The sequence below is a fragment of the Geotrypetes seraphini genome, chromosome 2 (genome assembly GCF_902459505.1).
Source record: "Geotrypetes seraphini chromosome 2, aGeoSer1.1, whole genome shotgun sequence".
Taxonomy (NCBI): domain Eukaryota; kingdom Metazoa; phylum Chordata; class Amphibia; order Gymnophiona; family Dermophiidae; genus Geotrypetes; species Geotrypetes seraphini.
This window is the reverse complement of record NC_047085.1, coordinates 518,131,207-518,146,896: the sequence shown is the minus strand read 5'-3', so window position 1 is coordinate 518,146,896 and position 15,690 is coordinate 518,131,207. Positions and strand designations below refer to the sequence as shown.

Genomic DNA, 15,690 nt, shown 5'->3' with positions numbered 1-15,690 from the left:
AGCCAGGAAGCAAAGGCGGTATCCATGTTGAATGATGCGCAAGACCCAGGTGTCTGTGGTTATATCTTGTCAGGTCTGGAGAAAAAACCTCAACCGACCTCCCACCGGAACAGCGGGAAGGGGAGGGTTGTCAAAAAGAGGGTTGGGGCTTCTGGCCCGCAGGTTGAGCGGGTTTAGGAGAGCGACGGTCTCGTGGGGCTCTGTTGGAGGATTGCTGTCGATAGGGCCGAAACTGCTTTTGCGGATATGGAGCAAACTGTCTGGCAGAAGAAAACGACTTCCTGGGATTGAAATGCCATTGAGAAGGTAGCTGCTTCTTAAAGGGTTGTTTTGAGTGATGCGCGGTATCCTCCTCCAGAGCATCCAGTGTGGTGCAATCCTCTTTAAGCCCCTCAATAAGATCCTTAACCTTGTCTCCAAACAAGCTGTCCCCGAGACAAGGAGCATCCGCCACCTTTGCATGGATGTCCACCCCCAGTTTAGAGCATTGCAACCATGCCAGTCTGCGGGTGGAAATACCTGTAGCCGCTCCCCTCATGGCGGTATCAAAGGCATCGTCAGCTGCCCGGATAAGGTTCTTGGAGCATTCTTCGAAGTTAGAGAGGACGGCATTAAAAGCCTCCTGTGTGGGCACCGGTAAGGTCTCGACCAGTTTTCTCATATCCTCAATATTAGAATAGAGGTATTGGGTGTAGAAGAACTGATGGATGGCAATTCGCCCAGACAGCATGGAGTTTTGGTATGCTCGTTTACCCATGGAGTCCATGATGCACATCTCGCGGACTGGTGGAGTAGATGCAAAGTCTTTGGAGGATTTGGATTTCCGCAAGGCAGAGCGGACAACCAGGGATGGTGAGGGAGTTGAGTTTTGCCAAACCCCACCACATCCTGAACTTTGTATTTATGTTCCAAACTGCGTTTCGTGACCCGGGACGAGTAGGGAGTGTTGCAGATTGCTTTCTGAGAATCAGCCAGAGTAGCATGAAGGGGCAAAGAGACCACTTCTTTTGGAATATGAAGATACTTAAGGACCTGAAGTCTCTGTTCCCGGGGGTCCGGCTGGGCCGTGGTGGTCAATTGTAAAGAAGACGCCATCTTGGATAGGAAGCGTGGGTAGGAGGTGTCTTCCGGGGGTGATGCCCTATCCCGCTCAGATGGAGTGTCTTCATGAGCCAGAGAAGAGAGCAGGGGATCCGTCTGCAGATCAGGCGAGGGAGAGCGCGAGGAGGAAGCATAGTAGGATTCCAGCTCTGCCGCCATAGAAGAGGTAGTGGAGACAGAGTCAGAGAGATGGGCATCATGCTGGACCAGGTGAGGTGAGGATGCAAGCTGAGTGCCCTGTTCAATAGGCTGAGCGGAGAGGAGCGGAGGAGAGGCAGAAAGCAGTTGTTGTTGCTGAAAGAGCTGGATCTGCTGGAAAAGTTGAAAAAGTGCAGGCTGCATCAGAGGCTGAGACTGGTGAGAGAGCTGGGCTGGAGCAGCAGCAGCAGACAAGGCAGGAGGAGAGCCCGAGGAGGAGGAGGAACTAGAGGAAATAAGGTGTTTAGATTTCCTCTTCAGTTTCCTGGGTGGGCTGGCTGAAGTAGAGTGCCTATGCCGGTCTGGGGAGGCAGAACGCTGTGCTGCAGGCTCCTTGCGAGAAGGAGCTCGGTGCCGACGGCTGGATTCAGTCGGTGCCGAGGGCGGGACTGAGAGTGAGCGATCCGGCCGGGATTGGTCAGTGGGAGCAGACACTGAGCCAATAGGCAGCGGAGGAGCGAGTGAGCCAATAGGCAGCGTCCCTTCGTGTGACGTCATTGGGCCCGACGTGACACACGCAGGAGACGTCGGTGCCTGAGCTGGTTTGCGAATCCCCAGCTTCGGCACCGTGGGAGGCGGTCCCTGCGGCTCCGATGCCCCTTGCTGGCAGGCGGAGGGGAGAACGGAGGTCGCTTTAGGGAGTTCGAAATCCTTAAGCTTCAGCGCTCGAATTTTGAGAGAGCGCTTGTTTAATTTAGCGCAGTGAGCGCAAGAAGAAGTCCGGTGGTGGGGACCCAGACAGCGGATGCACGAGGCGTGCGGGTCAGTCGCCGACATCTTCAAGGCGCACGTGGAGCAGCATTTGAAACCAGGTTTGGCTTTTTCAGACATGCTAAACCAGAGCGCTGCCAAGTTAAATTCGTGTAAGGAAATAGTAGAAGTAAAAGTTGAAGCGATGTATAGAAAAACAGCTGACACCGTTCTGACTACCGAGTCGGATAGATCGCGGAAACTTTTAAAACTGTGTTGGTCGGTTGGGGGTTTGTTTATATAGGGGCCAGGATGGATACATTCAGGCGGGAGGGCTGGCACATGCGCAAAGCTCTTTAGCTTTGCAGCTTTTAGACTGCCGGGCCAGCTCCGTCACGGGGACGTCACCTTCTTGTGTGGCTGTAAGATCTCTGTCCAGGGAGAAGCAGTGTACACATCATATGCAGCTACTTAGTCTTGTCATAACCTCAGAGAGAACTGACCAAGCAAATCCCACAACTGCTCCTTGGGAGGAGCCAGGGCTGGGGATGGACAGAGAGTTCCTTCTGCTGAGAGAGGCAGAGCTTCCCGCCTTCCTTTCCCTCCCTCCCTCCCTCCTTAAACTCCTCCAAGAACATTCTGACCAATGAGTGCCAAGAAGAAGCTAAAACCCCTCCTTCTCCCGCCCCAGGAACATTCTGACCAATGAGTGCCAAGAAGAAGCTAAAACTCCTCCTTTTCTCCCGCCCACCCTCTCAGTGCTAGTAGGCGGAACTTCATAACTCCTCTTCCTCCCCAGCAACTGTCTGACCAATCAGCACTCGAAGGGGCGGAACCCACCAGAAAAGGCTGCCTCCCTCTGTAGACCGAGTGCTCAGAGTGAAGCTCCGCCTCCCTTCCGTGATGTCATCATCCTGAGCCCAACAGGAAGCGAGCCTTCTTCCTTTATTTTGCGGACGAAGCAGCCATTCCGGCTTCAAGTCTCAGCTTCTGCCCCAGACAAACCCTGAGCCCGAGAAAGAGCCCCAGATGCATTTCTGATCCTGGGAAATGGCTGCAGGAGCTTCTGCCCAGGTGGGTCTTGTTGAAAGGAGAGAGATTTGGGCTGGGACAAACCCAGAAACCCTTCCCTCTGCCCTGAGAGGTCTCCCAAAACATCTCCCTCTGCCTCACTGAGCCCCAGCACTGGCAGCTCTTCTGAAACACAACTAGTCTGGCACTGTGTGTTATGTACATCCAGTAAATGTTCCTCCTCCCCAATGAGCATCAGCCCTTCCTGGAAGAGTTGCAGAAAATGCTGAGTGTGTTTCTGGTTTCTCTTTCAGATGCAGGTGACATTTGAGGAGATCGCTGTCTCTTTCTCCCAGAAGGAGTGGGAGTATTTAGATGAAGAGCAGAAGGAGCTCTACAGGGAGGTGATGAAGGAGAATTATGAGATCCTGATCTCTCTGGGTAAGGGATAAACTTACATATTTATTAGCAGTAGTGGGTGGGGCCGATTAAAGAGTAGGCACAAGCTTCAGGCCTGCAGAGGTCAGGGGACCAAGCCAACCTACTCCAAATGAAAAAAGACAGCTGTATAAAGCCTGAAGGAAATGTTTAGTAACCAGCGGTCAATGGGTAAATCTGGCAACAGTAAGAACAATTCTACCACAAGTAAACTACAGCAAGCAACACACAGGGACAAACCTACCCAAAGAGGCAGCGTCCACCAACAACAATAGTGGGTGCCACAAGAGGCCTGTAACATACTCGAGAACAGGAAAAAAAAGACATTTTAATTTAATCATGAAGTTATGAGTGTTGGACAGACTGGATGGGCCATGCAGGTCTTTATCTGCCATCATTTACTATGTTAACTACATTAAAATGGAAAAGAACTTCGTACTGTACTAGTTAAAGATAATCTCTGAAATGCAGATTCTTTGCTGGAAAGTTTTCTCTGGAGAGAGATGTGGGGAAATGATTTTAGCTTCCTGCCCCTTCTCTGAGCTCACATCAGTCTGAACATGCTGTCTGTGTTTATTTCACCTTATTCCAGCTGTTTTAGATATGAACAAGGAGACCTGCATGCTGTGTAAGGTTTAAAGAAGTTTACATATATTGAAGAGAAGGTGATAATATTGCAATCTTTAGAGTGGGGATTAGACTTTAAAGGTAAATAAAGAGGGTTTATGTTACTTCTAAGAAAAAATTAACACGCTTTTATTACCCCCAACAGCAGGTTCTCCCACCTTCACCCCTAAGATCATATCCTACATTGAACGAGGAGAAGAGCCGTACATCAGGGATGAGCCAGGATCAGAGGAAAGAGACACTGTGAAAAGTAGCAGCTCGGGTGAGTGCAGTAATAAGAGGGACTGGTAAAACACCTTCTGTAGGGTGACTGCTGGAGGGGGGGTTCTACCCCTTTATAGATGAGGATCAGTCACTTGGTCTGTAACGAAGGCTTAATCAGTGGGCCACAGTCTTAGCTCTGGAGAGGTGGAGGAAACTGTGTGTGTTAGTCATTTATTTAGCCTCCCAAAGGAGCCCAGAACAGAGTACATTCACAGTATAAGCAGGACAAACTTGGTGGACATTGAGGTATAGATTTTAGATTTTACAGTATAGTCGTAACGTACAGATTTGGAAATATAGATTTAGTGGACATAGGGTGTTTTAAAATTGCAGCATTTTCTGTAAAGACAGCCTATGGTGATTTAAGTTACATCATTTTCCATATGGACATAGCCTAACATAAAGGTAAAATAGCTTTGTCGGTTTGTGCATCATTGAAGTGTGGTGGGTTTTTGGTGGAACGCGTGTTTTGTGGTGCCAGATCCTGGACTGTGACTGTTGTGAGCATTGCTGTGTACTGGGTCTGTGTGCAGAAGCCTGGGTAGCAGCAGGGTCTCTGCATGTTGTCTAGCTGGCAGCCATAAATGTGAACACCTCAATGTGTCACTTTAACACATCATTTAGCTATTCTGTAAGTTAAGATTGTAAGTGCGCCCCGTCCATGTCCCTCCCCAGGGAATATCTCCTTTGCACTTATGTGCTACCTTATAGACTACCACTGAGTTCTCCAAGCACTTAATGCACATAAGCACACACTTGCCCACATGAGGCCTAGTGCTCTGTACATTTAAGTTTTCATTTGGTGCTTAAATAACATAATATAATCCATTAATTTAATCGCAATACCTTTCAGTTCTATGCGCCAGGGCTGTGGAGTTGGTGGATAAATCCTTCAACTCCGACTCCTCAGTTTCTGGTACCTATGTCTCTGACTCCAGGTACCCAAAATTGTCTCAGACTCCACAGCCATGGTTTTATCTATATGTTTTGAAATCAGAGCTGTGGAGTTGTTAGATAAATCCTTAGACTCAACTCCTCAGTTTCTGGTGCCCACGACTTCGACTCCAGGTACCCAAACTTGTCTCCAACTCCTCGACTCCGACTCCACAGCCCTGCTATGCACTTCCTTGACTTAGGAGATAGAGTGCAGGCTGTTAGGCATTCATAGCAATCCTTTGGGGAGCTCAGGGTGTTGGCTGCAACTTTGCCTCCTCACCTTCCCATGTGATCCGTCACAGTCTGAATGTGTGTGTGGGGGGAGGGGTTAGAGGATCATTCCAACTAAGGTCCGACTGGCAGCCCAAAGGTTTCGGCATAGGAGCTGGCTGCCGGCTTGAGGTAGAGAACCTCTCCAGATCCAGCCACACTTTAAAGCTGAAGAAGCTGCAGCACCATTTCCCTAACACATTTTCTGTGAGTACAGGCTGTGACAGCCTATGGGGAAAATCAGGGAGGGAGGGTCATTGAACTGTGTATTTTGACTGGTTTTGTGGTTAGGATTTTGGTTCCATCCCCTAAAATCCTATTTTTTCAATTTATTTGGGGCAGTCTGAAGCATTTGGAAGTTAATTTAAGGCACCAAATCACTGTTGTAGTGGCCATCTTGAATTTCCCAACTTTATTTTTTCTAAGTTTCACAACTTCTCCAAAACACCTCGTTATGCCTCAAAACTTACAGGGATGGAGTGAGAAGTGACGTCATCGCACCTGATGCTGCTTGAGCTGGGAGCTCCCTGGGACTCGGTTCTAAATCATGCTATTACAGGTGTTTCTCGGTGGATTCTCAGTTACCAGTTGTAGGGATGGAGATCTGATAAGTTCTGATCCAGAGCATCAGAACACTGGCGGGGTCCGCACACAGGCGGTTCTGAACGCAGGCCAGGTCGCCACACCGACCTAGGCCCTGTGTGCGGATCGAGGCTTGTGTGTGAATCTAGGCCCGGGTTTGGTTCTGAGGCCCTGTTTCTCATTTCCTCTCCTTCTCCCTCCTGCCACGTATACATTCTAAGCAAGGACAAAGGTTGCACCTTGAGCTGAGGCATCCCTGACTCTGGCCACATATTAACCTGACATACATTTACCCTTTTTCTCTTATCTTGTTTAAGTATTCCTTATATGGGCAACAATCAGACTTTGCCTGAGCAAGGTTAATCAAGAGAGCTTAAGAAGCATGCATTATAACCTTTGGACTGTCACATGCCATAGTAAGATAATAATAATAAATAAAAAAAGTATAAATAGAAGGTCTGAAATGATATGATACAGGAGTAAAAGTAGAACCATATACTTGGAATTGGTTATTGAGAGAAAGTAAGATTTGAGACATATCAGAAAGGTACACATTGGGAATCACTTTATTATAACTGTTATTATGTATTCATTTGTCACGTGAGTTAATAGCTTTGAGACACACATGATATAGATAAACAATGGTTTAATCCTCACTGTAAATGCATTATGAAATTATAACCTTGTAGAGCATTAACTAAGTAATTAATGGAGATATGATTCTCAATAAAAAGAGGGAGAGACCATTCATTTGGAGCGCCTCCTCTCGACTCTAAGCCTGAGTGTTTGTGTTTCCTTTGTGGCATTCCTACAACCAGTGTGATCCTGGAGAATATCCTTTCTCCTGTCTAGCTATGGAGATGAAAAAGAGAGGTCTCTGAAGCTGATTCTAAGGCACACGACCTGGATGCAACTGAATGGAAGAAATAAAGTCTGATTTCATGAACTAAACACCTTGGCTAGCGACTTGAGAGGTGAAATTTCAGATTTGGGAAATCGCTTGATGGAATCAGAAACGCACCTTAACGAACATCATGAGGCCAATACTGCTCTTGAGAGTTCTCTCCAGCAATCTAAAGCTGATAACATGTACCTTGTTGATAAAGTTAAAGATCTTGAGAATCATTCTCAAAGGAATAACCTCCGATTTAGAGGGATACCCGAGTCACCCGAATATTCTAATTGTGAGCAAACAATACAGAAGTTGGTTAGTGACTTATTGCAAAATACCACTCATGCCATATAGCCTGAGGAAATCTTGATCAAGCATGCCCATAGGGTTATGGGTCGCTCGAGAGCTAACAATCCGCGAGATATGGTGATATGTTTTACTACTTTTAAGTTAAAAGAGCTTATCTTATCAGAAGCTCGGGCAAAAGCACCGTTTCTATGGGACTCCTTTACTATGGAAATTTACCAAGATCTTGCTGCGACAATTCTGAGATGCAGAGGAGAGCTTAAGCCTTATACATGTTTGTTGGTGGAAGTGGGATTAAATACAAGTGACAATATCCTTTTGCTTTAGCCTTCTATTTAGAAGGAAAGTTACAGATAATTCGATCGTTGGATGAAGCTGCAGTGCTATTTCTGGAAATTCAGGCTCCCTCGAGGACCACAGCGATAATCCTGTCCACTATGTCAGGCTCCAATGGGGGTGGGTGGGAAGGGGTTTCTGGGTATTTTTTATTATCATTGCTTTGGGGGGGTTGTCTTTTTTTGCTTTTTGTTGTTTTTTTCAGTATTAGTGTTATCTTGTTTCATGGCTCTTTTGAAGTTTGCAACGTTCTCTATCTTTTGCTCGTTTCATTATGTTAAATGTGAAACTTATGTCCCTTAATGTTAGGGGGTTGAACATACCTTTGAAACGTCAACTCTTGTTTCGGGAAGCCTCTCTTTTGAAGGCTGATGTTATATTTATCCAGGAATCACATTTGCTGCCCAGACATAATAGGTTTTGGTGGATAACATTGAAGGTACTTTTATTATGGGAGGAGATTGTAATTTAACTTCCTCCCCTCTGATTTCATATGCCCACTCAGATCAACTTAAACTGCAATGATTTTTACATCATTGGGGATTACATGACATTTGGCGGGTGCTCCATCCAAGGTCTAGGGAATATACTAATTTTTCCTCGACTCACTCTTCCTCATCGCATTTGATCTTTGGTTAGGCACTCAAGCTGCCTTGGGACTGGTGGAGTCTTCTTGAGGTTCATTTAGGTACCTGGTTGGACCATTCACCCATCATCCTTGATTTTTTGGTGGATCTTCAGTGCTCCACTAGACTGTATTGGCGACTGAATGAGGCCCTCCTTTTAGACCCAGAGAATGTATCACATTTAAAGGCCTTTTTGGATATCAATGACTTTATGGGAAACACTGAAGATGGTAATGTATGATAATATTTCTTTTCAAGCTCATGTAAATAAGGTTAACAGAGGAGAAGAGACTAAGGGGTCATTTTATCAAGCTGTGGTAGGGGTTTAACGCGCATTAAAACGCCTACCGTGCTAGCCACTAATGCCTGCATTGAGCAGGCGTTAATTTTTTAGCCAGCCGCGGGGGTTAGCGCATGATGAAATGTCCGACGTACTAACCCCTCTAGTGCGGCTTGATAAAAGGACCCCTAACTTACGTGTCCAAATAGCAGCTTGGGAAAGAGAGGGTAGGGCTCAAGGGAATTTGCAGAAACATCGAGCTGAGATGTGGGAAGCCAAAGAGCAACTATATCCTTTAGAGCTGCGGATATTTCAGAGTGTCTTCACAAAATTAAACTGGAATAGGGCGAGTAGTTTGTTGGCTCACAAATTGCGCAAGAGAAGGGAACAACATTATATTGGAGGTATTCGGGGCTCCTTGGGAGAAATGTATACGCACATTTCATATACAGTAAAACCTTGGATTGCAAGTAACTTGGTTTGCAAGCGTTTTGCAAGACAAGCAAAATATTTTATTAAATTTTAACTTGATATACAAGCAATGTCACAACTGAGTCACAATACATATTATTCAGCAATATGGAGTAAAATTTAAAATCCAGGATAAACAAAAAGTCTTTTTCTGAGAATAATGCCTGAGGACCAAGATAAAGAAAATACAATAGCTAACAAGATAATAATAATAACAACAACAACAGCTTATATACCGCAATACTGTGAAGTTCTATGCGGTTTACAAAGATTAAGCAAAGGTACAAATTGATTGACTTTAAGAGGGGAGGAAGAAAGAGGGTTAATAGGACAGGAAATCCATTTTTGAGGAGAGAGTGATCAATAGAACAAGTTAATCGCTATAGAGGGGAGAGAGAAGAGAGGATCAGTTGTCTAGATACTTTAGGAACAGGTGTGTTTTCAGACGTTTCCTAAATTCCTCATAAGTAGTGGGCGAAAGCAATTGTTCTAGGTCTTTACCCCATGATGCTGCTTGGTGCGAGAGAAGATGTTCATGGTGTTTTTTCAGTTTACAACCTATAGTATGTACCTACTGGAAGGATCTATCAAAAGTCTCCCATTCACATTGGTGGAATTTACTATGCCTCAATTTGGTTAAGAAACGTTGTTCATCTACTGCTACTTCCTTAAAGAAATGGTCTGCTCTTAAAGATTATTTGCTGTTGAGTTCTGATGATTCTCGTATGCCTTGACTTGTTTCCATCGCATAACATAACTGTATAATTGGACTCTTATGATCTCTATATCCTGATATGTTTGATGGGTTTCATTCTCTTTTTTCAATCTTTTTGCTGTTGTACGTATGAAAGCTTTAATAAATAAACTAAGGGCTCCTTTTACTAAGCTGCGTTAGCGTTTTAATGCGCGGAATAACGCACGCGCTAGACCTTAACGCCAGCATTGAGCTGACATTCGTTTTTCCGCGTAGCACACAGTAATTTCCTGCGTGCGCTAAAAACGTTAGCGTACCTTAGTAAAAGGTGCCCTATGATTTAAAAGATTCATATAATTTGCATTATAAACTTGAGATGTTTTGTTATCTTTTCTTTGACTCATTTACTTTCATCTGAAATCTTATCAAGGAAATGCTTTAAGGAAATTCTAGGGGTACAAAATGCTGAGACTTTATCCATTTCGAATTGTTATTATATTCCTCAAAAAAGGAAGCTTTCTTCTGAATAAGGGGTGGACCAGTTGGTAACAACAGAGTTTGATTTGTCATAATAAGCCTATTGAATTATGCAAAAGCATAATTAAAGTTCAGAAGCCTAATTCAAATGAAGTGACTTAAAGTAAAGTTGTTTTTTTTTCAAAATCTTATGAGTCCAGAAATGTCTTTGCAAATATTTTAGCAACTTGTAAAGTCAGAGTCTCTGAATTAATTTAAATGAACTGCATAAGGGCTTTAGAGTTCATGCTGAAACATTCTGAAGGCAATCTTGTCTGTTATTCAGGCTTGTCTTCTCTGGCTTGTGGAACTGCTACCACATAGGGGAACTTGTGGCTCTGGCTATGTGGAACTGCTACCACATAGGGGAAAGTGTACGGCTGCTTTCTTTCTTTGTCCAAGGGACATGCTGTCTGTAGAGAGAACCTGAGTAATGTGAACGGCTACTGCTGAAAAATAAGCACATAATTAGTAGGGAACAAAGAAACTAAAATTCTCTCTAAAACTCAGGCTTGGATTCTCTGTGCTCTTCAAATACAGCTCTAGTGGTGGAATGTGGTACTGCTCCTCTTCCTCAGAGGACGGTTGATGTGGGCACTGTAAGGAAAGCACATACTCATTAAGAAGAAAGAACAAAGAAAAAAATAACGTGGTGTCTCCCTCTGTAGACAGGACTAGCCCCTGCTAGTCCCTACAGTGGAGAGCGGGGATGATGATTGTGATATTGTCAGCATAACTGAACAATTTTACACCCAAATCACTCGGTATAAAACCCAAAGAAGAGAGATACATGTTAAATAGTGTAGGAGAAAGAGGTGAGCCCTGAGGGACTCGGATTTTTCCAAGTGTTGGAAAATGTATTATTGAACCCAACTTGATATAATCTGGATTCAAGGAACCCCTTAAACCATAAAAGAACATTACCTTGAATACCCAACATGTCCATTACTTCAAGCAATTTGGAGTGATCCACTAAACTGAAAGCGCTACTTAAATCGAACTGAAGAATTAGTGCTAAATGTTGTGGCTGATATGAATTCAGGTGTCAGCAGACTGCCTTCAACTGTTGGGTCTCTCTGCTATCTCCCCTCTGTTATCTCTGCGTTGATCATCTCTCCCTCTCCCCATTTTGTCCTCCTCCCTCAAGCCTATCTCTCCCTCTCCACCAAATCCATCTCCCGCATCTACCTTTATTTTGTTATAAAATTTGTTGCTGGTGGCGGTTGCAACTCTAGTAATCCACAGAGCTTTCCTGCTGCCTCTCCTGGCATCTTCTCTCCACTGCGGCCCAACCTCAGTGACAACTTCCTGTTTTCACTGGGGCGGCTGCAATGGAAAGAAGATGCCCGGACTAGCTTTGTGAATCGCATTTGCTACAGCCGCTTGACAACAATTTTTGCATCGAATTAAAGGTAGAAACATAGAAAAAGACGGCAGATAAGGGCCGCGGCCCATCTAGTGTAGGAATGCCCCACAATAAACACACACATGCAATCTTAGAGTCAGGAGGAGACGCTTCAAATGAATGGTCTCTCCCTCTTTTTATTGAGAATCATATCTCCATTAATTACTTAGTTAATGCTCTACAAGGTTATAATTTCATAATGCCTTTACAGTGAGGATTAAACTATTGTTTATCTATATCATGTGTGTCTCAAGGCTACTATCTCACATGACATATGAATACATAATAACAGTTACAATAAAGTGAATCCCAATGTGTACATTTCTGATATGTCTCAAATCTTACTATGGCATGTGACAGTCCAAAGGTTATAATGCATGCTTCTTAAGCTCTCTTGATTAGCCTTGCTCAGGCAAAGTCTGATTGTTGCCCATATAAGGGATGCTTAAACAAGATAAGAGAAAAAGGGTAAATGTATGGTCAGGTTAATATATGCACTAAACTCAAATCCCTACGTGGGAATAATACTAACAATAATAGAGATCCCTAATTTCCCACAAGATATGAAGAAGTGCAACGGATATCCGTGACTAACTGGAAGGGCCTCAGTCAACGAGCCTACGCAAGTCATAGACTCTGACCTTACAAGTCTGCGTACATTCCTGGCTCTTTAGCTCTAATCATCGGCAGCCTTCCAGTCCCTAACCTCAACTCAACGAATTTTATTTTTATTCCAAATTATTTTCTAAAAAATTTTTCCTCTTATAATTTATTCTAAAAATCTCAACTCTCTGAAAATCTCAGTTCTCTAAATCGGTGCACTTTTTCTTAATAGGAGACTTAATTAAACATCCAATGTCCAGTGTCTATTAAAGTAACTTAGCTTTCAAGTAGTAACACTCCAGCAAACTGCTTCAGACCATGTCAACGTGGCCAACGTTTCGTGGTAATTTATTTAAACCCACTGCTTCAGGGCCAGTTAGTCTAGCATGCTGCGGAGAATAAAAACACATTCAAAAGATCAATCATGAATAAATAAATAACTCTAGCATCCAAAACAGACAGTCAAACAATTTTGCCTACCTCCTAGATTATAATGACACGGATCTAGTCTCTGAACAGCAAGAAAATGGCGGCAGCCTCTTTTTAAAGAAGACTGTCGGCGTACTGACGTCACAGATAGTATCAAATTACATTAAAGGGACAACTACTGAAAGCAACGCTTAAATAAACTGGTTAATAGAAATGTTGCCATTCCATTTGTTTATTTAAACCCCCCGGAGCTAAAGTTTGTAGGCGATTAATCCAACGTTGCTCATGTTGAGCCAGCATCCGCCTAAAGTTACCTCCTCTCTTGTCAGGTTTAACTACTTCTATGACAATAGCCCTTAGGGAGAAAAACCCATGTTGTTTCTCGATACAATGTTTCGCTAAAGGGGCATTCTTGTTACAGTTCTTAATGTTACTTTTGTGTTCAGTCAAGCGAACATTCAATTTGCGTGAGTTCTGACCGACATAAATAAGATCACACGGACACCTAAGGATGTAAACAACACCCTTAGTTTTACAGTCAGAAGCATGTCTTAGTGTATATATTCTGCTATCTCTTGGATTCTTAAAAGTATTAGTGCAATCCATAAGTTTGCACATTTGACAGCTTCCACACATTTGATGCCCAACATTTTCTATCATGCATGTCTCACTAACTTCCCTTAGGGTAAAGGGACACAATATTTCCTTTAGATTACGATTTCTACGGTATGCTATTCTTAAAGAATAATCTTTAAAGGTCCCCGCTATTTTTAATATATCCCAGTATTTTCTCAAACTCTTGACAATGTACTGGCTGTTATTAGAGTATGTTAATACACAGGTCATAGTTTTTTTTACATCAGCTTCAGGATTCTCACTAGTCCTGACTCGTAATAAATGTTCACGATGGTTGTAAAACGCTCTCTTATAGGCCAAATTCACAGCTTTCAACGGGTATCCCCGTTGTATAAATCTTTCTTTTAAGCAATTTGCCTGGATCTTAAATTCAGAATCTGAAGTACAAATTCTACGGATCCGTAAAAATTGCGAGAACGGAAGGCTCCTTTTAAGATGAATAGGGTGAGCACTAGAGAAGTGAAGCACAGAGTTACAGTCAGTTGGTTTAGTGTATACCTTCATTTGATATTCATATTGCGTCTTTGTTATCAGCACATCCAAAAATGAAATCGCAGTCTCACTGTACGTATAAGTAAATTTAACTTTCGGATGACAGTTATTAATATAGTCTAAAAAGCTATCCAATTCAGCTTGACATCCATTCCAGATAAGTAGAATGTCATCAATATATCTGGTCCATAATTTCATCTGTGCAAAAAAACGAGAAGGATAAATCCAGCGTTGTTCAAAATTGTCCATAAATAGATTAGCTATGGAGGGGGCTACTGTAATCCCCATCGCAATGCCTGAAGTTTGTTGGAAAAGTTCATCTTCGAACATAAAAAAACTGTCACGAAGTACAATTGCAGCTAGTTGGTAAAGTACTTCAGTCGGTACTTTTGGATCAGATCTTAACTCTAAAGTAGTTCGGATAATTTCCAAAGCTTCAGTCTGGGGAATGATCGTGTACAAGGAGCATACATCGATCGTGACCATAATCGATTGGGGGTCAGTTTTTTTATGTTCGAAGATGAACTTTTCCAACAAACTTCAGGCATTGCGATGGGGATTACAGTAGCCCCCTCCATAGCTAATCTATTTATGGACAATTTTGAACAACGCTGGATTTATCCTTCTCGTTTTTTTGCACAGATGAAATTATGGACCAGATATATTGATGACATTCTACTTATCTGGAATGGATGTCAAGCTGAATTGGATAGCTTTTTAGACTATATTAATAACTGTCATCCGAAAGTTAAATTTACTTATACATACAGTGAGACTGCGATTTCATTTTTGGATGTGCTGATAACAAAGACGCAATATGAATATCAAATGAAGGTATACACTAAACCAACTGACTGTAACTCTGTGCTTCACTTCTCTAGTGCTCACCCTATTCATCTTAAAAGGAGCCTTCCGTTCTCGCAATTTTTACGGATCCGTAGAATTTGTACTTCAGATTCTGAATTTAAGTTCCAGGCAAATTGCTTAAAAGAAAGATTTATACAACGTTGAAAGCTGTGAATTTGGCCTATAAGAGAGCGTTTTACAACCATCGTGAACATTTATTACGAGTCAGGACTAGTGAGAATCCTGAAGCTGATGTAAAAAAAACTATGACCTGTGTATTAACGTACTCTAATAACAGCCAGTACATTGTCAAGAGTTTGAGAAAACACTGGGATATATTAAAAATAGCGGGGACCTTTAAAGATTATTCTTTAAGAATAGCATACCGTAGAAATCGTAATCTAAAGGAAATATTGTGTCCCTCTACCCTAAGAGAAGTTAGTGAGACATGCATGATAGAAAATGTTGGGCATCAAATGTGTGGAAGCTGTCAAATGTGCAAACTTATGGATTGCACTAATACTTTTAAGAATCCAAGAGATAGCAGAATATATACACTAAGACATGCTTCTGACTGTAAAACTAAGGGTGTTGTTTACATCCTTAGGTGTCCGTGTGATCTTATTTATGTTGGTCAGACCTCACGCAAATTGAATGTTCGCTTGACTGAACACAAAAGTAACATTAAGAACTGTAACAAGAATGCCCCTTTAGCGAAACATTGTATCGAGAAACAACATGGGTTTTTCTCCCTAAGGGCTATTGTCATAGAAGTAGTTAAACCTGACAAGAGAGGAGGTAACTTTAGGCGGATGCTGGCTCAACATGAGCAACGTTGGATTAATCGCCTACAAACTTTAGCTCCGGGGGGTTTAAATAAACAAATGGAATGGCAACATTTCTATTAACCAGTTTATTTAAGCGTTGCTTTCAGTAGTTGTCCCTTTAATGTAATTTGATACTATCTGTGACGTCAGTACGCCGACAGTCTTCTTTAAAAAGAGGCTGCCGCCATTTTCTTGCTGTTCAGAGACTAGATCC

The 15,690-nt window shown here is 43.0% G+C and overlaps 1 protein-coding gene across 1 annotated transcript in view; it reads left to right on the top strand.

Moving 5' to 3' along the window:
* The first annotated feature begins 767 nt into the window (after positions 1-767).
* LOC117355022 (zinc finger protein 271-like) overlaps positions 768-15,690 on the top strand; it is a 98,738-nt gene continuing 83,815 nt past the window's right edge. The window contains exons 1-3 of the mRNA XM_033932969.1: positions 768-852; positions 3,315-3,320; positions 4,211-4,327. Of these exons, the coding sequence (XP_033788860.1) occupies positions 768-852; positions 3,315-3,320; positions 4,211-4,327 (208 nt within the window). The remainder of the gene's footprint in view (positions 853-3,314; positions 3,321-4,210; positions 4,328-15,690) is intronic.